Here is a 24,241-nt window from a genome sequence, read left to right as displayed (position 1 = left end):
AGTGCGGATTACAGAGATTGACCACCAGTAATATGCTGTTACGCCTATTTATATGTAGTACGTTGAATGTGTTTGTATTAAATCAAATGTCATTTCCTATCAGGACTTCCGGCATTTCGCAATATTTTTTTCGGCGTTACGGGTTTCATACACACATGATCATTCACGAATATTCCTCCCTATTTGAGGACGTTATCGACCAGGTAATTTGTTTATTATGAACATTAACAACCCTACCACACTCGTTTCGGATATTCCCGAAGCAAGTTCCATGTACGACCTATTCTCCTCTTCAAGACTGGAGTATTTAATTCTACCTGCATAAAAAATTCTCAACCACAAAGATGATCTGTTGTTTCGTAACCTTGCTTTTCGTTGACTTGACGTGTAGTCTTGACGTGTGCAGTGTACAGGAGACCTTTGAGAAGTCAGTAACACAGCATCAACCCGGGCACCACTACAGGGTGGTCAATTGATAGTGACCGGGCCAGATATCTCACGAAATAAGCGTCAAACGGAAAAGCTACAAAGAACGAAACTCGTCTAGCTTGAAGGGGGAAGCCAGATGGCGCTATGGTTGGCCCGCTAGATGGCGCTGCCACAGGTCAAACAGATATCAGCTGCGTTTTTTAAAATAGGAAACCCCATTTTTTATTACATATTCGTGTAGTACGTAAATAAATATGAATGTTTTAGTTGGACCACTGTTTTCGCTTTGTGATAGATGGCGCTGTAATAGTTACAAACATATGGCTCACAATTTTAGACGAACAGTTGGTAACAGTTGATTTTTAAATTAAAATACAGAACGTAGGTACGTTTGAACATTTTATTTCAGTTGTTCCAATGTGATAGATGTACCTTTGTGAACTTATCATTTCTGAGAACGCATGCTGTTACAGCGTGATTACCTGTAAATACCACATTAATGCAATAAATGCTCAAAATGATGTCAGTCAACCTCAATGCATTTGGCAATAAGTGTAACGACATTCATTTCAATAGCGAGTAGCTCGCCTTCCGTAATGTTCGCACATGCATTGACAATGCGCTGACGCATGTTGTCAGGCGTTGTCTGTGGACCACGACAGCAAATATCCTTCAACTTTCCCCACAGAAAGAAATCCGGGGACGTCAGATCCGGTGAACGTGCGGGCCATGGTATGGTGCTTCGACGACCAATCCACCTGTCATGAAATATACGATTCAATACCGCTTCAACCGCACGCGACCTATGTGCCGGACATCCATCATGTTGGAAGTACATCGCCATTCTGTCATGCAGTGAAACATCTTGCTGTAACATCGGTAGAACATTACGTAGGAAATCAGCATACATTGCACCATTTAGATTGCCATCGATAAAATGGGGGCCAGTTATCCTTCCTCCCATAATGCCGCACCATACATTAACCCGCCTAGGTCGCTAATGTTCCACTTGTCGCAGCCATCGTGGATTTTCCGTTGCCCAATAGTGCATATTATGCCGGTTTACGTTACCACTGTTGGTAAATGACGCTTCGTCGCTAAATAGAACGCTTGCAAAAAGTGTCATCGTCCATTAATTTCTCTTGTGCCCAGTGGCAGAACTGTACACGACGTTCAAAGTTGTCACCATGCAGTTCCTAGTGCATAGAAATATGGTACGGGTGCAATCGATGTTGATGTAGCATTCTCAACACCGATGTTTTTGAGATTCCCGATTCTCGCGCAATTTGTCTGCTACTGATGTGCGGATTAGCCGCGACATCAGCTAAAACACCTACTTGGGCATCAGCATTTGTTGCAGGGCGTGGTTGACGTTTCACATGTGGCTGAACACTTCCTGTTTCCTTAAATAACGTAACTATCCGGCGAACGGTCCGGACTCTTGGATGATGTCGTCCAGGATACCGAGCAGTATACGCCCGTTGGGCATTTTGATGACAATAGCCATACATCAACACGATATCGACCTTTTCCGCAATTGGTGAACTGTCCATTTTAACACGGGTAATGTATCACGAAGCAAATACCGTCCGCACTGGCGGAATGTTACGTGATACCACGTACTTATACGTTTGTGACTATTACAGCGCCATCGATAGATTGATGATAGATGAAAAGAGTGGTCCAACAAAAACATTCATATTTCTTTACGTGCTACACGAAAATGTAATAAAAATGGGGGTTCCTATTAAAAAAAAAACAAAAAAACCAGTTGATATCCGTTTGACCTGTGGCAGCGCCATCTAGCGGGCCAAGCATAGCGCCATCTGGTTTCCCCCCTTCAATCTAGACAAGTTTCGTTCTTTGTAGTTTTATCGTTTGATGCTTACTTCGTTAGATATTTGGCCCGGTCATTATCAATGGACCACCCTGTATATGCCGCGTTCTAAGTCACAAGTCGCTGTTCGCAGAATCCATACAGATTTGTACAAGTTACTGTCATCCCAGGAAGACAAAAAAGGCTGCTTGATTGGTTACGGTGGCTGTTTAGGGTGATCAAAGTGTCATATTGCTGGAACAATGAGCTTGTTAATTTTCAATCCGACTGTATCATCTGCGGGACTGTGACGGGCCACAGGCCGCCAACGACCTGGGCTCCAGACCGGGGGTGGTATTCTTCTGGGATGCAGTGTTTGCCCTCGTAATGAGATAAATGCAAGGGTTATTGCCTGCCGTTCATTTTGAGCTTGAAACATCCACCATACGTCCCAACGTATCCCTCGGTAATTGTATGGGCGTCTAAAACCATGTGGGTTGACAGAGGTTTGAGGACGAGTCAGTATGTCGATGCGATAGCTGACAAAGTAATTTTGCTATAGCCAGTCCAGGCACTGTCAAACAATAGGTTGGTTAAGTGTTTAAATTTATAAGGAGGTTAAGTTGACAAGTAGAGTAAAATTATAGTCGTGGTGCTGCTGTCGCTGACAAGTTTTGTGACTTGTTTACTCGCTTACTCTCGTAGTTGTTTTGCCGAGCTTTGTTTCGCTGTGCAGGCCGTCCCGGCTTCTCCAGTGCGTTTGACACGAGTGGCACTGTGTACAGTTAGCAGTGGCCGTGGGCCGTGACCCTGGCGGGAACAGCTGACACGCGCGTCACGTGGGCAGACTGACCTCTGCTGGCCGCAGCCGGCTGCTCCAGCTGGACGTTAACCCCGCCTGTGCCATCTGGACATAACGAATCCAGAAGCATCGTGTCTGGAGAAGTCCTGTGTGTCCGCACATACTCTGGTTTTAAACATGGCGGTTAAGAAACGGCAGCCCCTGGTTATCAAAATCTGACTTTAGAACAAACTAGTTTTTATTACCAGAATGAAATTTCCACTCTGCAGCGGAGTGTGCGCTAATATGAAACTTCCTGTCAGATTAAAACTGTGTGCCGAACCGAGACTCGAACTCGGGACCTTTTTAATCTCACAGGAAGTTTCATATCAGCGCACACTCCGCTGCAGAGTGAAAATTTCATTCTGGAAACATCTCCCAGGCTGTGGCTAAGCCATGTCTCCGTAATATCCTTTCTTTCAGGAGTGCTAGTTCTGCAAGGTTCGCAGGAGAGCTTCTGTAAAGTTTGCAAGGTAGGAGACGAGGTACTGGCAGGAGTAAAGCTGTGAGGACGGGGGTGAGTCGTGCTGGGGTAGCTCAGTTGGTAGAGCACTTGCCTGCGAAAGGCAAAGGTCCCGAGTTCGAGTCTCGGTCCGGCACACAGTTTTAATCTAGTTTTTATTAGTACTTGATGGCCGGTTTTGCTTATACATCCATACACTTGCACAACTGTTTCAATAGCAGCTGTTACCCTCTGTGTGGTCCAGTGATTAAGAGCCAAGTAATGCATTCAGAGATCTTGGGCTCGCTCCCCAGTCGATCCTAGAATCTTTCTATACCTCTACTTTCGTCTCTGGCTATGATTAATATAAGTGAAAAGATCGAATTACACCTTGGTTCAGAGTCGATATTCAACTGGAGCTCCCTCTACACTGGCTGGGTCACCCACTCAGTCATTTCATAGGTCGGTAGGAGGTAAGGGCGTACCACATTCAGTAGGTCCATGTCTAGTAAAGCACTGAGGTTTCCAAACAAATCCTGGAGTTGATGGCATCTGTACTTCAGTATCCTGTGACATCTGTACACAGTTGATGTACACGTAAAGTGTGAGAATCACTGAAGTGCATGGCAGACAGCGGGTGGTATTCTTCTGGAAGGCAGTGTCTGACCTCATAATAAGATAAATGCAAGGATTATTGCCTTCAGTTAATTTTTAACTTGAAACATCCACCATACCTCCCGACGTATCCCTCAGTAATTGTGTGGGCGTCTAAAAACCATCTTGTATATAAAACCATATTGAATAAAAACCGTGTCCGCAGCTCGTGGTTGTACGGTAGCGTTCTCGCTTCCCGCGCCCGGGTTCGATTCCCGGCGGGGTCAGGGATTTTCTCTTCCTCGTGATGACTGGGTGTTGTGCGATGTCCTTAGGTTAGTTAGGTTTAAGTAGTTCTAAGTTCTGGGGGACTGATGACCATAGCTGTTCAGTCCCATAGTGCTCAGAGCCATTTGAACCATTTTTTTTTATAAAAACCGTATTGTATAAAAATGGTTCTTTCCGTTCAAATCGCAGGTGAAATATGGGCCATACAAAAGTTTTGTGTGCAATCTCCTTTGTGTAAACGGCAAAAATGGCTCTAAGCACTATGTGACTTAACTGCTGGGGTCATCAGTCCCCTAGAACTACTTAAACCTAACTAACCTAAGGACATCACACACATCCATGCTCGAGGCAGGATTCGAACCTGCGACCGTAGCGGTCGCGCGGTTCCGGACTGTAGTGCCTAGAGCCGCTCGGCCACACTCGCCGGCTTGTAAACTGCACTTTCTCAGTATACACCCGGTGAATCGTAGTCTGACATTTACTTTTTATAACTGTGCTCACATAACAGTTCCACTCCATTGTTACTCCCAGATATTTGTGTGATACGACTGACTCTGTGACTCGTTAGTCCTTTAGTTCAGGGATATCAAGCTTCGTTTCGTGCAGCAAACACAGCCAACTATCAGTTTTCCTATCACAACAGCAAAGTTTGCTCTGTTAAATTCCGCGAAAGTCTGCATTGTGGAAGCTTTCTTTCTATGAAGCCAGATTTGTTTGATGCTAGCGAAAAGGAAGAAATATGTGGATCGAAACAATTAGAGTTAGTGAAGAACCATCTTGGTTTTCAACAGTTTCGGTTTGACTTCTAATGACTAATGTGGGATGTGTTCCTGATGGAGAGATTACGAGATGTTCCGTCCCTTTTCAATGAAATGAGTCATTAATTGAGCAGAACTGAGAGTAGTTATGGTACTGCCATTCATTCAAGCCATCTCGCAGGACAACGTGCAAGCCCTTTCACTTTGAATTCAGTTCGGGGGTCTTCAGGTCAATTTTGTAACGTATTTATTCGAGAAGTTACCCATTTGAAATCATAAGATTGTGGACACTATTCTAGACCCTTCCAGCACAAAAAATGTGTTACGCCGGCGGAATTTAACCCAGGACCTCCATGCTTCTAGCTAGCAGTGCTAATCTGTAGACCATGAGGCGGCTTACCTCTCAAGATTACTCCAAAAATAACGTGTAAAAACATTTTCAATTCCTAGAGTGCAAGCTCGCCAATCACAGTCTGGTTTTTGGAGTACGCGAGTGTATCAAATAAAATGCTTGGTAAACGTCCACGTAAACTAAATGAAGCTCTGTTTTTTTATCTAGTCAGCTGTCCAGTCGTTCAGGTGACATTAGCTTCCGCCAAGTGGCTTATTCTCTTACACTACATTTCCCACTGGGGGCTTCAGACGGCTGTCAGCAAATGGATGCAAGTCATGCCGGTTCGCAACATTCAACGAAAGCGTTCCAAGAGTACCGAAGCCATTACCGCAAACCCTTAACTAAACCTATCATTCTTCCACAGGACCTGCCAGACTTGATAACTACTACCGTGTGCGATTAGTATCTTATTGGTGTAACTTATATTTCGAACTAGCACAACAGGAATGAATTTGGCCTCTGGAATACAACTTCAATTGCCCCCTGATTGACATGTGTCTCGCTGGCTAAACTTAAATGAGAAGCCGTATAGTGTACATTTTCTAAAACGCTCTTTGAGTAATTATTGAGTCCAGTAATGAAAGCGTGAAAAAGTTGTTTTGCATGACGCCATATAGAATACTTTGTGCGTCAGTTACACTCTTAGACACAAGGTATTCATTTCGCTGATTAAAACAAGACTAATCGTGCAAATACTCAGCTTATAGCGATATTTTCACAGAGATTGTGAATTACATTAATGTATTACATTTATTCGCGGATATGCTGCATGGAGCATATAAACAATAAACTAACTAAAAGAGTGATTCAATCAGTGTTTTCATTTTTGAGCTTCACTCTCCAGTCACTCAAACCCTGCTGACACACAGCTCCAGTGATGGACACATCAGACGAAACTTGTGCGTGTGCTTTCATGTATCGTTCACGAGCTGTCCGCTGTCAGTGTGTATAAGCCCTCCCATGCACACTCGCAGTTTTTCTTGCTTTGTCGAAGTATGAAGACCATTTTTGTCCTCATATCTGGGCCCCTGTCGTCATTGACGTAAGTTTTATCTGGTCTGCCAAGAAACTAGTCTGAGCACTGGGTAGCTGCCTTATATGAAGGTCTCGCTTTAACCCACAAGTACTTCTCCTTATGTGCGCCTTTTTCATTAGACGCTTGGTTCATTTTTTTGGTTGGTTGTTTGGGGAAGGAGACCAGACAGCGTGGTCATCGGTCTCATCGTATTAGGGAAGGATGGCGAAGGAAGTCGGCCGTGCCCTTTCAGAGGAACCATCCCGGCATTTGCCTGGAGTGATTTAGGGAAGTCACGGAAAACCTAAATCAGGATGGCCGGACGCGGGATTGAACCGTCGTCCTCCCGAATGCGAGTCCAGTGTCTAACCACTGCGCCACCTCGTTCCATTTTTTTGGCGAACCTGCTTTGTTGTGGGTGTTACAAAGATAAAAGTGGAAGTAAACTTTACATTGTTTCTGAATTATAAACGTCCTTAATTTCCTTCTCTCTCTCTCTCTCTCTCTCTCTCTCTCTCTCTCTCTCTCTCTCTCTCTCTAAACGTCCTTAATTTCCATCTCTCTCTCTCTCTCTCTCTCTCTAGCATTGACAATGGGAAATTGCTGTTGATTTGCTAAAAAATCATAAAGTGTAATTCACACTCCTGAAAGTTCCTCCTTCAGGTAATGCTCGAGTATTGTTCGAGGGTGCGTAACCCTCAATGATATAACGGATTAATTTAATCAGTGTGGGGCACCAATACGCTCTACAAACTATATTGAAAAAAGCAAAACGATAGTGCAACGCAACTCCAAAACGTGTCAGGGAACACATTATTGCCTTCAGTTAGATATCGCGTGATTTCCAAGACGGTAGGATTAGAGGAATTAGGGATTATATAAAGGAATCCATTAGCGAATGGAGCAGTGAAGAAAATGATTCCGTTGTACTGATTACACTCAGGCAAATACTTGCGGAGTACAGCTGTGAATCCGTACTGGTGAAACGTCTGTGGTTAAATTTCATACTACTAGCTACTCTGTAAACGCGAACGGTGTGTGCAGGAACTACCATTACTTGATAATTCCATTATGCTCGCAGTGAGGAGCTGTTCAACCAGAATGATTCTGTAGCAAAATGTGGTGCAGAGCGTACCAGTGAAGCGACATACATAGGCTAATAGTTACAGGTACCGGTATTGCGACCATTCTGAAAGAAGGTACGGTGCGAAGAGGTACGGCCGCGCCGAGTGGCCGCACGGTTTGAGGCATCCTGTCACGGACTGCGCGGCTCCTCCCGCCGGAGGTTCGACTCCTCCCTCGGGCACGTGTGTGTGTGTGTGTGTGTGTGTGTGTGTGTGTGTGTGTGTGTGTGTGTGTTCTGACCATAAGTTAAAGTAGTGTGTAAGTCTAGGGACCGATGACCTAAGCAGTTTGGTGTCTTAGGAATTCACACACATTTGAAGAGGTACGATGGTTTGTTACATGGGACGTACCATTACCAGAAGAGAGACCAAGTTAATGCGCATGTGTTTATTTGGAGTTCGTGCACATAAGCAAAAAGAAGGGGAGGTTGTAAGTTCAATGTTCCGTCGACGTTAAAGCAATTGTAGGTGGTGCAGTAGCCCAGTTGGAGAAGGATGGAGCAGGAAAGTGGCCGTGACCTTTCTAAAGGAATCATCACTAAATCGCCCGAGGCACGTTGTTTTATGGGAACCGCATAATAGAACATAAGAAATCTGGTTGGTGTGAGGGGTTTTGAAAACTGCTCGTCTCGAATGTGTACACTGTGCTAACCAATACGACATGTGACACGTGCCCAGCGCCATGCACTGGCAGCATCATGTTCTTAAGGAAGAAAAGTTCGTTCCCGTTATTGCTGCAGTCTCTCGCTACGCACCTGCCTTGTGAGGAGCGTATGCCCTCGACATTTCGCCGCTGGTTCATTGTTCTCGTGGCAGAGGGGGTGATCCCAGCAGCTCGTAGGGGGGGCTCCCAACTGCTTCTGCCCACGCTATTACATTATTTGACGTCTCCTCGGGAATGCGTGGGCTGAGAATGCAGATTTCAGTCCGTTACTATCGAGTTATTTCTGCCAGCAGGAGAAATCTGGTGTATCTGGAAGATGTTTGTTGTGGCACCTATTTAATTGTATTTGACCAAATTATAGATTTCGCCTGAAACAGTTTCAGATCATCTGATGACGAGTTGGTAAGAACAAGAAACCGCATTGATAGAATTGATGTGAAATACACGGTGACATTTATTTAACTACATGAAAAAAAAAACGTAACTTGGATACAAACTAAGGCGCGCACACTCTTTATTCAACATGTAAATGTCAGTAGAGACATTCGGATTTAGGTTACATGTTCGATATGTCTGCCATCATTGGCGATGATGTGGCACAGACGATAATGAAATTCTGCATGACCCACTGAAGTGTCGGAACACCGATGCTGTCGATGACCTCCTGAATGGCTGTTTCCGGCTCAGCAATGGTTTTGGGTTTAATGCTGTGCACCTTGTCTTTAACATAATCCTACAAAAAGGAGTCGCATGTGTTCAGATCCGAAGAATACGGCGGCCAGTCGAGGCCCAAGCCCGTGGCCTGTCGGTACCCCAGAGCCAAAATGCGATCCCGGAAGTGGTCCCCTAGGACATCGAATACACTCTTGTATCGATGGGGTCCAGCTGCGTCTTGCACGAACCATATCTTGTGGAAATCAGGGTCATTTTGGATAATAGGGGTGAAATAATCTTCAAAAACATTCACGTACGGTTCGGTAATCACTGTGCCGTCAGGGAATATCGCACCGATTATTCCGTCACTGGACTTTGCACACCATACAGTCACCGGTTGAGAGCGAAGAGACTTCGCGATCGCGAAATGCGGGTTCTCTGTCCCACAAATGCGCCAATTTGCTTATTGATGAACCCATCCAAATGAAAGCGGGCTTCGTCGCTAAACCAAACAACAACGCACATACTAATTCACTTCATGCCCCGCGGCCAACCGTGCAGTTTGAACGTACGAACGCTATCCGTTCAGAAGTTACGATGATTTTATTTCGTATAGTTCAGTAATTGTCACCCTATGTAATGAGTTTAGAAAGGTGTCACCGTGTTCCGCAATTGCAATATGCATAGTAGTAACGTATTTCTAGAGGTTCTGTAGTGAAGCTGTGAAGACAACATTTAGGAGTCTTCCCCTTTTTAAACGGTTGCTACGTGTTCGAGTGTAGTGCTAGCTTTCAGTGACACAGCCACTCTCATTGTCCTGCGCCTGTGCACGCAGCTGTTGTCCACCGGCTTCGCTTGCGCGGGTCAGGTTCTATTGCGCATGCGCGCCACGCCCTCCCCTCCTTTCCCCTCCTCTATCTGGCAGTCAGCATCCGGATCGCAGCTGCAGAGGGACTCGTCACGTCTGCCTCCAGTCTGTGGCTATTCTGCCGCCACGTGAGGCGGTAGGGCGCGCACGCCTTGGGGTTCCTCGCGTCGGTTGCCGAAGGAATGCTCGTTTCGCGATGGCTAGGGCGGTTCCTCCAATAAGGACCTTGTGTCTCCTTTCGCGAGGCGATTCAGAATTTTGGTGAAAGTGGAGGTTCGGTCGATTATTTGTGTGTGTGATTGGTGTGATCCGGAAGAGTGGACGTGCCGGATGTGTGTGCGCACTGAGGAAGCGTCATCAGACGGGATGGTGTATCCTTGCAGGACGATCCAGGACCCGGCGAGCCAGCGGCTGACGTGGTACAAGCCGCCGCTCACCGTGCTGGTCATCAAGAAGGTTCGCGACGTGTCCGTGCTGCAGCCCTTCGTCCAGCTCGTCAGGTGGCTCATCCAGGTGAGTTCCGCCACTGCCTGCGCCCCCGCACTAGCTACGTATGTGCGCAAAAGTGCAAGGGAAACGCTAAGAAAGATTCTTTCGTTTTTAACTGACATCCTTGTCCGCGGGCGTATCCATACTGCCGCTTTAACTTGGCACTGTTTGACAGTGACAAACTCGCCTTAGTGGCTGTTTATTCGACGTCCGACGCGTTTGGAGTTCAAACTATTCACTCGAGGGCCGAATCGTGGCCATTCTCAGTACATCTGTTTCAGATCCTTATCTTTCAGATGTTGTCTTCTCCCTCTGCATCAGTGAAAAACGTACGCATTAACATTTGGAAACCTCTTATTAGTAGAACCACTAAAGGAGATTCATCTGTGCGGGGCTTTAACTCCGAAACGCATTGTACATGAAAAGGGCGATAAACATTGTTCCTGCCGGCAGTTTGTTATTGCTTTGTAAATATTGTTAGGACATACGCCACTCCGTCACTTGGCTACATGGCTCAGTTGTGGTGTTCCCAGCGGGCTCAGCCGTGTTGTGTGCAGCGGGCTGTGATTTTTACGCGTCGCCAGGCACACAAAGGGACGGGCTGCCACGCCTTTCTGACAGGCCCGCCAGACAATTCACTTCCTCTGAGCCACTTCACACTGCGCTGCACCCGCCCGTCGGACAGAGCTGGTGGTTGTTGATGCAGGGAACAAGCTGCTCCGTCTGCTTAAAACCCTTGCAAGCGTCCACATTGCCCGTAATAGAGTTTACTTTGTACGATATCTCCCTCTCGCTTTCCTTCTCGGCTTCTGAATAACAAGGAAAAATGTCTGTATTCGTACGAATGTTAATTTCCTTCCCTACAGTTTTTCCTTTCACGAGAAAAGTTGTTGGCTGTATGTAGAAGGGGGCACGGAGGTAATATAAATAACATGGCACACAAGTTTGAAGATCGCAGCTGGTTTGACTCGAATTCCTCTCGTTTCCTTGGAATCAGTCTTTACATTGTTATAATTCCTTACCACATTATATAATGTTCGCGTCTAGCAGCATATTGCCACTACCAACCTGTTGTCTTTGTGCAAAAAAAGTTATCATTCTTCAAGGTGCATTCAGTATGTCATTGCGATCAGTACAGATGAGGGAGAAATAAAATTTGATCTTATTACTGTTCATAATACACACTTTGCAAGTGAGCACCACTATCATTGAGTGTAGTCACTTACATAATAAAGCTTGAGAAACTCATCCGTTGCGGCTGAAGTACGCCTTTTTACTACGTGCTTACTCTGGTGGTTGAAGCTGCACCACTTCGTGCGACGGTCCCGAGACGAAGAGGCTGTCCGTTGTGAAACGTGGGATCCAACTAATATTCATCAACAGTGAGAGGAAAAAATCGTATGACTTAAGTACCAGGAGTTAAAATTAAGTACTGAAGGTGTCGCCTATTCTTCATAGTGGGCACCAAATGAATGCGACATTTTCGCACTGAGTCTGTATTTATTCAGACTACTACTTCGTTCTGCAACTACGAGGGTTGATCAGAAACTAACGTTAAAAAGCCTGCAATGAGACGTGTTCGTTTCATACAACCAATACAGCCAGCTGTTAGTACATATATTAGGTTATTTTTTCGCCAGTCTTCATATCGTTTTAGGCACTTGCCACTTTAAAGGATGAGTTTCAATTAGGACTGTTGGTAAAATATCGATGTATCGTTATTTTATATTACGGAAAAAACGAGATATCGATATTTTTATATTTTTTGCAATTTTCGGTAAATATTGAAGTTTTTTGAAGTTGTAGAACATAATTTTACTTTCACTGTGAGTCTTCCTACTTTTTGATCTTTGATCACGTCCAATCTTTCACTTTGACTCTGTGAAGCAAGTATATGTGGCACAAAAGTAATAGTAATGCGATTGCACTGGTGAGGGACGGAGGGGGTGGGAGGGAGGTGGCGATGTGAATGGAATATCAAGATTTCCGATGTGAAGTATAGAACACCACTAGTGTTAAAAAAAATTTTAACCCAACTAGTGTGCTATTTTTTCACGTGGGCATTCTTCATAAACAGTTGCTGAAAATGAAAAAAAAATCTAAATGACAAGATTGGTCTTCGCGGTGGACGCAGACGTGTTCAGGGGAAATGCTGATGTAGTCGGGTAGTCGATGTCCCAGCGAAACTGCTTAAGCAGCGTGGTGGTTTTCTCTTAGCAGTCGTGTCAGGGTCGGTCGGCGGTCACTGTCTTCCCTCTTTCCAAAAAGTATACCTGCCCTGCTCCAAAAACATTGTGGCCATCACCTTTCCTGCAGGTAGCGTCACCTTTAGCTTCTTTGTCTTTGGAGACGTGTGTTTCCGCTCCATTGATGAGCGCTTATTGCTTGGGATGTAGTTGTGGATCCAAGTTTCGTCACCTGTGACAGCGTGGTGAAGAAAACTACTCTTCCGTGGAGAACCGTTACGGTAGTTGCGAACTTGGCTCAGTGTTCTTCTGCTAGAGTTGGTCAGACTCCGTGGAACGCATCGGGAACAAAGTCTCCGCTACTGCAGAATATCATGAACAAAGTGACGAACTCTTCAGAGCGACATTCCCATTTCTACTGTCATATGCCGTAACGTGATCTTCCTGTTGTCCTGGACCAGAGTCGTGTTCAGATCTGTTGATGCAGTACTGGGTCGGCCACTACGATCATCGAGGGTGACGTCTTCTCTACCGATCGCAACTTTAGGCTCCATTCTGTGACATGCTAATGAGACTTTATTCTCTCCAAAGACACGCAGTACCGGCGGTGAATTTCAGCCACGGCTACATATTTCGCCCACAGAAGTCCTATAACTCAGCGAATTTCTTTAGGAGGCCAGTTTTCCCAAGCGAGTCGGCATTTGCGTTTACCTACGACAAGCGCTGTAGGTGGCGGGTGGCTGAAACTCTGCACAGTTGCCAACCGCATGGATCATAATTACCTCACTCTTCTAATTTCTCTCTAACAGACACCAGAAATATCGTCCTTGTAACCTTTGTTTCTGATCACCCCTCGCAGTTTCAACTACTAGTTACGTAGCGTTTAGATGAAGGATCTGTCTGTAGGAAAATGACAGCGTATTCATAAGCTGCGTATCCGTTTGTTTCGGTTTACTAAATTCACTATTACTCTTTGGTCAATGTTATATGTTTACACATTTCCCATCTACGTGCACCAACCATCTGTCATACCATCAAGTGTACAGCTGCTTACCTAGCAGTTACCAGCTGCTAGTAGCATGTAGCAGCCCATTTTGCTTTGATAACGGCAGCGACGGACCGTGACATGGAACCTGCAAGACACTGAAAGAGATTGGAGCTGATTCGAACCGTGACTGGACCCACAAGTCGCGGAAAATGGTCGAAGTTGTGCGCGGTTTGGACTCGCCTCGATAGAGTTTTTCTAAAAATTGCCAAGTGAGATTGAGGTCAGGTGACCTGGAAGGACATACAAGAATCATCATCTTGGAGTGTTCCTCAAACTAAATGACACGTCTTGTCATGCTGAAAGTACGGTTCGCCTGCAGGTTGCTGTACGTGAACAAATGGATGCACATGATCGGACTGTAGGTGCTTGTATCTTTCTTCAGTGGTAGATTTACCAAGTGCCCCATTTCATCCCGTGTAAACATCTCCTGCACGAGAAGGTGCCTTCTGATGTCAGAGGTACTCGTACCCTGCCATCGGCGCCCACTGAGACTCGCCAGACCAGGCGAAGAGGCCACACGTAGACGTGTGGGACTTTGCTTCTGGGCGCCGTACCGAATTAGCGGTTGTGGACGAAACGACTTTTCAGACTGTCGTTCAAAACTGATTTGAGGAATGTTGCGCTGTGGCCCACCTACCGCTGTTGGTTGCCTCTGGCTGCAGCGGTTTCTCCGATTTGGAGTGCTCGCAGTGCACCGCTGACATGGTAGCACGTGATAACGCCCGGCGCCTGAGACTTCGCGGACGGAACCTCCTGTGCGTCTGGCACCAGCGCTCTGGCCACAGTTAAGAGCTGTACTGTCGTACATCATTCCCATCATGCGCTGTCTGTCACACCCACGGCCTGTACGAAGTCTGATGTCACCTGTGACGTGTCACACAATATTCCATTCGAAATGATGTCAGCAAGCACACTCCTTTCTCTGCAACATAGTAACTGTCTCCAATTTGTCAGCCGTGTGTATGACAAGGATAAGATTGAAGTACTCGTATTTTGAGGTACTGCAACATAAAACTGTTGAAAATTAAATGAGTCAGACAAATGACATTACACGTGAAAGATGAAAGAAAATCAATCTAAGGACACCTTTACAACTTTCTTGTAAAGTCTGCCGCTGCAATTTTTTGGGAGTCTGTGTGATTCCCTCACAATCACTGAGTAAACTCGTGACGAACCTTTCAGTTCTTGTTTGGCCCTCCCCCCTCACGTTATTTCAGTAGCTAGATGTCTCTCACCGACGTACAATGGTAAAGAATACGACCTTCTCGGCGTGTAAATTACGCATAGTTGAGATTTCTTCCAATAAATGAGTGTCTGGCATCGTCCTTATCCAGGGTTAAATTTTAGTAGTTTTTACAACTTAAATGACTTCGGCCAGAAACTCCTAGATACGTGGAGGTTCTGACTGATTCTAGTGGTTGATCGGCGATCGCACAAACGAGATCATATTTTTCGTCTATGTACCCACATTGCAGTACTTGTATTTGTTTAGTCACCTGGAAGGTGACCCGGCACTGATGATCTGAAAGTGTTTCTGCATTTCGTAAAAGTTTATAACGTTTTCAGCTCCCTGTAAACATGTCTACGAACAGCCACCATGGGCTAGAGATTTTAACTGGATATCATTTGTTTATAAAGCGAACAGCAGTGGTGCTATCACACTATCTTGACACACACTAGATGCTACCTTCGCGTCTGATCATAGCTCTCTAGTAACTAAGACGTGTTGAATTCTGTCTGCTGTGACGTCTTCCTTCAAATCGCATGTGTGTTCAAATATTCATCATGCATGTATTTTGTTTAATAAACTACGACACGCGACTGTGTCGAAGGCTTACTGATAGTCATGATACACGGTATCAACTTGGTCTCCGCTGCCTGCTTTCTGGTGGGACCGAGCGAGGTGGCGCAGTGGTTAGCACACTGGACTCGCATTCGGGAGGACGACGGTTCAATCCCGCGTCCGGCCATCCTGATTTAGGTTTCCCGTGATTTCCCTAGATTACTTCAGGCAAATGCCGGGATGGTTCCTTCGAAAGGGCACGGCCGATTTCCTTCCCCATCCTTCCCTAATCCGAGCTTGTGCTCCGTCTCTAATGACCTCGCTGTCGACGGGACGTTCAACACTAATCTCCTCCTCCTCCTCCTCTTTCTGGTGGATCTTATGAATTCAATATGTTGAAATATGTTCTACGGTAATCTGGGAAGTACTGCTATCAGCTTCGCGTGCTATGTTGTGCGAGCCGGCCGCGGTGGTCTCGCGGTTCTAGGCGCGCAGTCCGGAACCGCGCGACTGCTACGGTCGCAGATTCGAATCCTGCCTCGGGCATGGATGTGTGTGATGTCCTTAGGTTAGTTAGGTTTAAGTAGTTCTAAGTTCTAGGGGACTGATGACCACAGCTGTTAAGTCCCATAGTGCTCAGAGCCATTTTTTTGCTCAGAGCCATTTGAACTATTTTTTATGTTGTGCGACGGCTGTAAACCAGCCGTTGAAAATTGAAAGAACGCCTGAGTTCGTATCTCAAAATAGTGGGTCCAAGGAATAACTTTGAATTTGAACTGGGCACATGGGACCTTTAGGTTTAAGAGAAGAAGGCTGGGACACGATCAACATAGAGTTTTTGCCAACCACCAGGGCTCTGCCCGTAAGTAAATTTGAGGTACTTGAAGTGACTGAATAACAAACAACGCTTGTATTGCGTTTTCGAGAGGGTAAACGGGATTTATCGCTCTTCCAGCCACACATGGCATGCGTCCAGCAGGCTACTGGCAAGAGAGAGTTCAATTCTGTTCTGCAGCTTGCATCAGCGTACAGGAAGTGTCACGAAGTGTTATTGAATCTTAGAGGCGTACCATCGCGTCTAGCCAATCTGTTTAATTGGATTACTGGCTGATCAAATGGTTCAAATGGCTCTGAGCACTATGGGACTTAACATTTGAGGTCATCAGTCCCCTTGATCTTAGAACTACTTAAACCTAACTAACCTAAGGACATCACACACATCCATGCCCGAGGCAGGAATCGAACCTGCGACCGTAGCGACCGCGCGGACTGGCTGATCAATTGTAATTTCTCGACTTATGCTTTGGGCGAAAAAATTATAAAAGTAATTAAATTCGTTATTTAATTTGAGAGTAGTTGATTTTGTATGGGGTTAGTTTATGCTAAAAGGTTAAGCTACTTAGCCGAGGCTAGTTATAAGCCACTTGGATCAAGCTGCAATGTGCACGTAGTACAGAATGATTGGTATAGGTATGTGGTATAATAATGTAAGGTATCGGGCAATGAAACATTGGTAAGCATATGTATTGACAAATTGCAAACAAACGTAAACAACATGAAGTTGTTACTCTGGAATGACTGACAAATGCTGCTCAGAGTGCAAAATTCTCTCAGGGCTTTTGCCAGAATTAGCTAGACACACGTGTCGCGTGTAATTAGTCTGGACAACTACGGGACGAGGGTTTAGGAAAACAAATAATTACCGCTGGGATCGTATAGACGACGAGCTGACGGAAGTAGCTACCAGCGAGGTTTGAGGCGGTCGGGCGATCTCGCGATCACCACGTCCAGCGCGCGGCTAGGGACGGTGCGTTCCAGGCCGTCAGCATGCTCTGTTCTTTCTCTAGTGTGGACCAGGCGCCAGTCGCAATCACTGGAAGCGCAACCACTTCCAAGTAGTAGTGATTACTGCAAGACCCAAACAGGACAGCCTTCACAGAGGGTACTCCTCCAAGGCTCCAACTGAACTCTCCACTGGAGCGGTCTCCTCCTTTTACTATTCTTTCCTCATGGCTTCGTCTCATCCTTTGAAACATTGTACGTTCGCCAGCCAGTGGAGTGTGTCTTTGTCCGCTTGTCCGACATACAGCCAAGGAGCTAAGGAGAGAGAGACCAAGTCGTCTGTCGACTAACAGATAGTGGGAAGTTTCCTCCTCTTGACGTAGCGGTATGACTTCCTTTCCCACGGACTGCTGTCGTGGAACTGAATTGTGCCTACACCAGTGATTGGAATCAAATCGTACGTAAATAAAATAATTCGCTTTGAAAACCATTGTAGTCGTTCGTTTTTGTCGCTGGAGCACGGAGTGCTGCACAAGGCAGAATTTCCAGTTGAGTGGCGCCCGATGTATGCAGCCGGTGTTGGGGACTCTTTGGAGTGGTCCACGAACGTCACAATACGTGACCAGCACACCAAACAACTGTCATTTTGTTGCTACAGTCGAGTCAAGAGTTAACCATTACATCACTGGGGCTCTAAAGCCTTGGAATGTACTATGTGGAGAAAACGGTTCTCCGGTGTGTACTTAGAGAGATTAGACTGCGTATTTATAGAAGATTTTGTTAGAAATAACTTAGTTGACTTCTGATTATTTCGCCCCAGAACAACTTGTTCTACTTTCGAATTGTGTGAACATGGAGGATGTGCTTCCACCTACTCCCTAAATTACGTAAATCACAGACACTTCTTTTGCAAATTCCGAAACACTGTAGGATTAGACTGTACTCTGTATACTTATCCCTGTAATGTTAAACAACCGAGTTATTAATCGTGGAAGTACACTACCATGTCTGTGTACGATATAAACATAACCAGCGTGGTTTGACAGCTGTCACATTGTGTAACCTCGCCACGAACGTAGACCAGTACCGAACAAGCAGCTGTAATTATATTGGTCGGAGCGCAGAAACTAAAAGCGGATGCCACGATTTACGGCCGCGACCTTATCAGACATTAAAGTAGGCCATATGCCAACCCAGTTTGAAATTAACACTGCACTCGCATTTGCAACACTACCCACCAAAAGGCACACAAGGCACACAAAAAACATGCAACTGCAACGGCATTAATTTAAAGGAAAGAGAGAGTTTAAGTAAAAGAAAAATACTTGTAACTAATGGCGGGTGGGCAAAGCTGCATTGAAAGTTAATAATTCACTTCCAGAAGTTTTAATTACACGGCGAAAATTAAGAAAAGGAAGATTGTAGTTTTATAATGAAACAATCAATTTACAGTCCGAACTGCTGAATTCTTTTAGTCTACAATGCAGCTTATCTCTTCGTTTTTGGAGAGGCGTGCCGGCTTGACGTACTTCAGATAAAGTTGTTACAACAACGCCGCTCATCTTCGTTCCATGGCGAAGTATCCTGGTAATCTCTTTTCTCCGTTGTGCTACAAAGTCATCCGCAATGGCGCCGGCCGGTGTGGTCATGCGGTTCTAGGCACTACAGTCTGGAACCGCGCGGCCGCTACGGTCGCAGGTTCGAATCCTGCCTCGGATATGGATGTGTGTGATGTCCTTAGGTTAGTTAGGTTTAAGTAGTTCTAAGTTCTAGGGGACTGATGACGTAACATGTTGAGTCCCATAGTGCTCAGAGCCATTTCATCCGCAATGGCATTTAACAGGCTGAATAGATGTAATTGTTGGTGACAGCATGTTGGTGATAGCATGTACTCGTCTCTTACTCGTTTTACACATCTGGTTCTCGTTTTAGTACCGTTTGAGACACAGTCCATGTAGTAATACTCATACCGTACGATCTCCCTGTTCGTAATGATCACTTCAATTTTCATCACGCACTACGACGGTAATCGGAATCCTCAGTCGTTAACTTCCACGATTCTCTGTCTCGGCAAATTTTTTTCATCCCATTATTTCCCCATATTGTCACCCACAAACTCACCAACTCTCCCTCACCGTATCTCGCTCTGTGCTTCCATGTCAACGATTTACATAGCAGTTCATCGCATCACAGTTTAATAGTGCCAATGCAGGTAAAATAAAAGAATTTAAAGTCTTTCCATATTCAAGTAATTTTAAGAAAACATATTTATCCATTAGCGAAAAAGAAATAATTTGCTGTTACGTTTTAACATTTTTACCAAACACAGCAATACCACACCATCAAAAATGTGAATACTTAGTCTAAGATAGAGAAAGAAATGTTAGAAAATAAATCCATCACTAATGGCTACATCTTCACAACTTGACGGCGGCGTTCAGGTGGTGAGATGTGAAGCGGCCGCGGATCGGTTAAGTGACCTGGGGGTCGGCGCTGAGATAAGCAGGGAGCGGTGTCCCCTGTCGCGTATACGGAGGCGGATGAGTCACCTACCTCTGGTGGGAACCAAGTTGGCCGGCGTCTTGTCTCTAGCCGCGTCCGTAGCGTACCGAGCGCTAGTCGCGAGCCTCGTCAGGTACTGCATGACGAACACCCGTTGGAACTCTGCCAGCGGTAGCTGGGCTAGAGTACGGCTGGAGCTGATCAACCCCGCCGGTCCACGAAAACATGGGGCGAGTTTTGTGACGTCACGTCGTACAATCAAACGTTTGCAGCGTTTAGAAGTCCCAGTACCACCTCTGGTACTATATGTAAACACCCGAATATAATCTTCGATGTGAGGGACTGGCTGCCGGATTTGAGCTTCCGTAATAACTTTCGCTTCACGTAAACATTCAGCCATTTGAGTTCTGTTAGGCTACTACTTGCTTTTAAAAGGTGGTGGTTTACGTGTGAAAAGTGTGGAGTGAAGGAAAAAGGAATAATATTGATCTTCCGAGAAAGTCAGTAATTTCCTTTATTAAATTGAAAAGGATGACATTGTATCGTATTAATCGGAAAGAGGTACAGAAATGATGGTAAATTATAAAAAATGAATTAAAACTCTACATTCTGTGCAACTGGCTCATTTGTAAACTGTTATACTCACTTCCTCTTCTAGCTGGAATCAGAGGCTGCTAAGGAAACATTCCCAAATTCTGTACACAGAGATAAGCAAGCATCTTTGCACCTTCGAAAATTATCGAGGCATTCCAGGTATCCAAAATGAAGTATAATAATGTTGCACCGGGGTAACTTCGCTTTTTTTTCCCATAACGTCCCTGCTCTATACGGGAGTGTAAAAATATCGGATGCTTTAATTCGCGTTGGTAAAATTTTCGTACATGAGTTCTTGAACACTCCCCTCTTCACTCCCTGAGACTTTAGTTCATCTACAAGGAAACCTACCTCAATTTAATTATGAAGTTATTGGTAACCCTACTTCATCAAAACGGAGCAGCTGATTTATGAACACCAATCGTGGCAAGCATCTGACCCTCGGAAAACCGATATTTGATCGGATTAGCAAAGTCGGTCCAGGCGTAACACGACGGCGAAATTAGACTTCCGTAATTAGATTTTTGACTTCCGCAAGTTGGGCCGCATATAAACATAGTGGTTGTGAGTCGTGCACGTTAAAAACGCATTACATCGAATCGGATTTTGGCAGTCTGCTACGAAAGGTGAAAGAACATCTTCTATGTCACAAGCAGAACCGATCAGACGACAAACTGGAATATAACATGAAAAGCTGTAGTGCCGAATTTGATGGTTTGTATTATCTTTTCTTCGTTAGTCAGAAGTTCTGTTTGAAGGCACCTGCACATTAAACGAATAATTAAAAACGCATTGTTTTTGGTACGATTTACTACAATCAAATGTCGAGAAACGGTTCGCCGTTGTTAACCGAAATTGTAAATGCAGAGTTGTGGGGATTTGAACTTCTCCGTGTGTTTTACTCTATGTGCATTTCCACCGGTCATGTAGAAATTAAAATTTGGTTTCAGGTGAATATGGAGGCAAACTCCTTTTGTGTGACCAAACAGGATATTTGGTAGCTTAATGCTTTCTGATGCTGGTGATGTATATTTCATGCCCACGTGGACATAATATGCTCCACCCTAACTAATGTTGGAAACGATTTCCTTTCTCAAATATTTTGTTAATCATTTTTGTCTAGGAGAAAATACAGAGTCCTCCAGATAAAAATGTATACACACTTTAAGGAACGAAAAGTATTACTTGTGTGTTTATTTTACATTTAATAATTGATCACACATGTTGTACAACCTTCAGTTTAGCACGTGGTTACTGTAGATGTTCAACATGTTGACAGTTGGTGGCTATGCAGATAACAGAACGAACGGTCGCCGCAACTACGCCAGCCAGTGTTACAGTTGAAATCGCTGCACATGTCGTTGTAATCTTCTGACGAAGTTCCTCCAGCGTGCGTGGCTTACGTCGATAGACATTATCTTTCACAGTTCCCCACAAGTAAAAGACCATAGGTTTTAAATCTGGCGACCGTGAAGGGAGCTCAATGGGCCCCCTTCGTCCAATCCAATCCCCAGAAAATTGTCATCCAGGAAAGCTCGTACGACTAGGTGGTAGTGTGGTGGCGCCCCGCCCTGTTGGTAGAAGTAGTCTTCATCAGCTCCATAAAGCGCACATATACCTGGCCAAATTGACGTGCGTAACATTTCCAGGTACACTTCTCCAGAGACAGTAGCATCAAAGAAGAGAGTCCTAATAAGTCCATTGATGAGTCCACACCACATATGAACCCCTGGTACATTGACCGCTTTATCCACAAAAACACGCGGATTTTCCGGTGCCCAGTACACACTGTAATGCCGATTCACGGTTCCATTAAGTTTAAATTGTGCCTCGTCGCTCCACACTACCTTCGTCACAAATTGTTCATCGGTTACGATTTGCTGATACCATTCGCAAAATTGCTTTCGACGATCAGGATCGTCGTCATTAATCGCGTGCAGTAATCTCGGAATGTAAGCTTTCCACTTTGTATCTTTCAGAATTCTTCGTACACTTGTGCTGCTAACCCCCACTTGATGTGCACATTGCGTAGCAGACTTCTGTGGAGAATTAACAAACGTTTCCAACACGAGAGCCGACGAAGCAGGACTTGCAGCTGTACGCTGTCTTCTTGACCTTCCTTTGTGAACATCACAAATTGTCCCATGTAATGCAAACTTGTCAATGATACGTTTAATTGTCAAGTGGGTTGGCGGTTCTGTTTCAAACTCTCTCTCCCACTGACGATGCACTTCGACGGCATTATCAAACTTGAAAAACCACTTCACAATAAATTTTTGTTGCTCGAATGTCAAGCGTGCTCCAGCCATCTTGTTTTCGCAACACCAAGATGAAAGTACTAACATCTGTTGAGTGAAAGACCATACTACAACACACTCTTAACTCAAATCGAACGACAATATCGATATCTCGATAGAGCCTGACAAAGAGTGCATACATTTTTTCTGGCAGACTCTATAGTACTCATTTAAAGATCTGTTCTCATCGTGCTTAACTGCCTTGAATGAGTTGACCACTCCAGAATGTCTTTCAGTGTTTCCTTCGCGCATCTTTGAGAATCGCTAACGAAGTTACAGAAGCAGCTATTTTACGGATGTCTACACTCCTGGAAATGGAAAAAAGAACACAGACACCGGTGTGTCAGACCCACCACACTTGCTCCGGACACTGCGAGAGGGCTGTACAAGCAATGATCACACGCACGGCACAGCGGACACACCAGGAACCGCGGTGTTGGCCGTCGAATGGCGCTAGCTGCGCAGCATTTGTGCACCGCCGCCGTCAGTGTCAGCCAGTTTGCCGTGGCATACGGAGCTCCATCGCAGTCTTTAACACTGGTAGCATGCCGCGACAGCGTGGACGTGAACCGTATGTGCAGTTGACGGACTTTAAGCGAGGGCGTATAGTGGGCATGCGGGAGGCCGGGTGGACGTACCGCCGAATTGCTCAACACGTGGGGCGTGAGGTCTCCACAGTACACCGATGTTGTCGCCAGTGGTCGGCGGAAGGTGCACGTGCCCGTCGACCTGGGACTGGACCGCAGCGACGCACGGATGCACGCCAAGACCGTAGGATCCCACGCAGTGCCGTAGGGGACCGCACCGCCACTTTCCAGCAAATTAGGGACACTGTTGCTCCTGGGGTATCGGCGAGGACCATTCGCAACCGTCTCCATGAAGCTGGGCTACGGTCCCGCACACCGTTAGGCCGTCTTCCGCTCACGCCCCAACATCGTGCAGCCCGCCTCCAGTGGTGTCGCGACAGGCGTGAATGGAGGGACGAGTGGAGACGTGTCGTCTTCAGCGATGAGAGTCGCTTCTGCCTTGGTGCCAATGATGGTCATATGCGTGTTTGGCGCCGTGCAGGTGAGTGCCACAATCAGGACTGCATACGACCGAGGCACACAGGGCCAACACCCGGCATCATAGTGTGGGGAGCGATCTCCTACACTGGCCGTACACCACTGGTGATCGTCGAGGGGACACTGAATAGTGCACGGTACATCCAAACCGTCATCGAACCCATCGTTCTACCATTCCTAGACCGGCAAGGGAACTTGCTGTTCCAACAGGACAATGCACGTCCGCATGTATCCCGTGCCACCCAACGTGCTCTAGAAGGTGTAAGTCAACTACCCTGGCAAGCAAGATCTCCGGATCTGTCCCCCATTGAGCATGTTTGGGACTGGATGAAGCGTCGTCTCACGCGGTCTGCACGTCCAGCACGAACGCTGGTCCAACTGAGGCGCCAGGTGGAAATGGCATGGCAAGCCGTTCCACAGGACTACATCCAGCATCTCTACGATCGTCTCCATGGGAGAATAGCAGCCTGCATTGCTGCGAAAGGTGGATATACACTGTACTAGTGCCGACATTGTGCATGCTCTGTTGCCTGTGTCTATGTGCCTGTGGTTCTGTGAGTGTGATCATGTGATGTATCTGACCCCAGGAATGTGTCAATAAAGTTTCCC

The 24,241-nt window shown here is 45.8% G+C and overlaps 1 protein-coding gene across 6 annotated transcripts in view; it reads left to right on the top strand.

The window, feature by feature from the left end:
- The window catches only part of LOC126458199 (NAD kinase-like), a 517,930-nt gene that overhangs the window by 443,509 nt on the left and 50,180 nt on the right, over positions 1 to 24,241 (top strand). For all 6 annotated transcript variants that reach the window (XM_050095090.1, XM_050095091.1, XM_050095092.1 and 3 more), the window contains exon 3: positions 10,271 to 10,400. In XM_050095090.1, coding sequence (XP_049951047.1) covers positions 10,271 to 10,400 — 130 coding nt within the window. The remainder of the gene's footprint in view (positions 1 to 10,270; positions 10,401 to 24,241) is intronic.

Source organism: Schistocerca serialis, chromosome 2, assembly GCF_023864345.2.
Source record: "Schistocerca serialis cubense isolate TAMUIC-IGC-003099 chromosome 2, iqSchSeri2.2, whole genome shotgun sequence".
Lineage (NCBI taxonomy): Eukaryota > Metazoa > Arthropoda > Insecta > Orthoptera > Acrididae > Schistocerca > Schistocerca serialis.
Note: the sequence above shows the minus strand (reverse complement) of the source record. Positions and strands in the feature narration are given on the sequence as shown.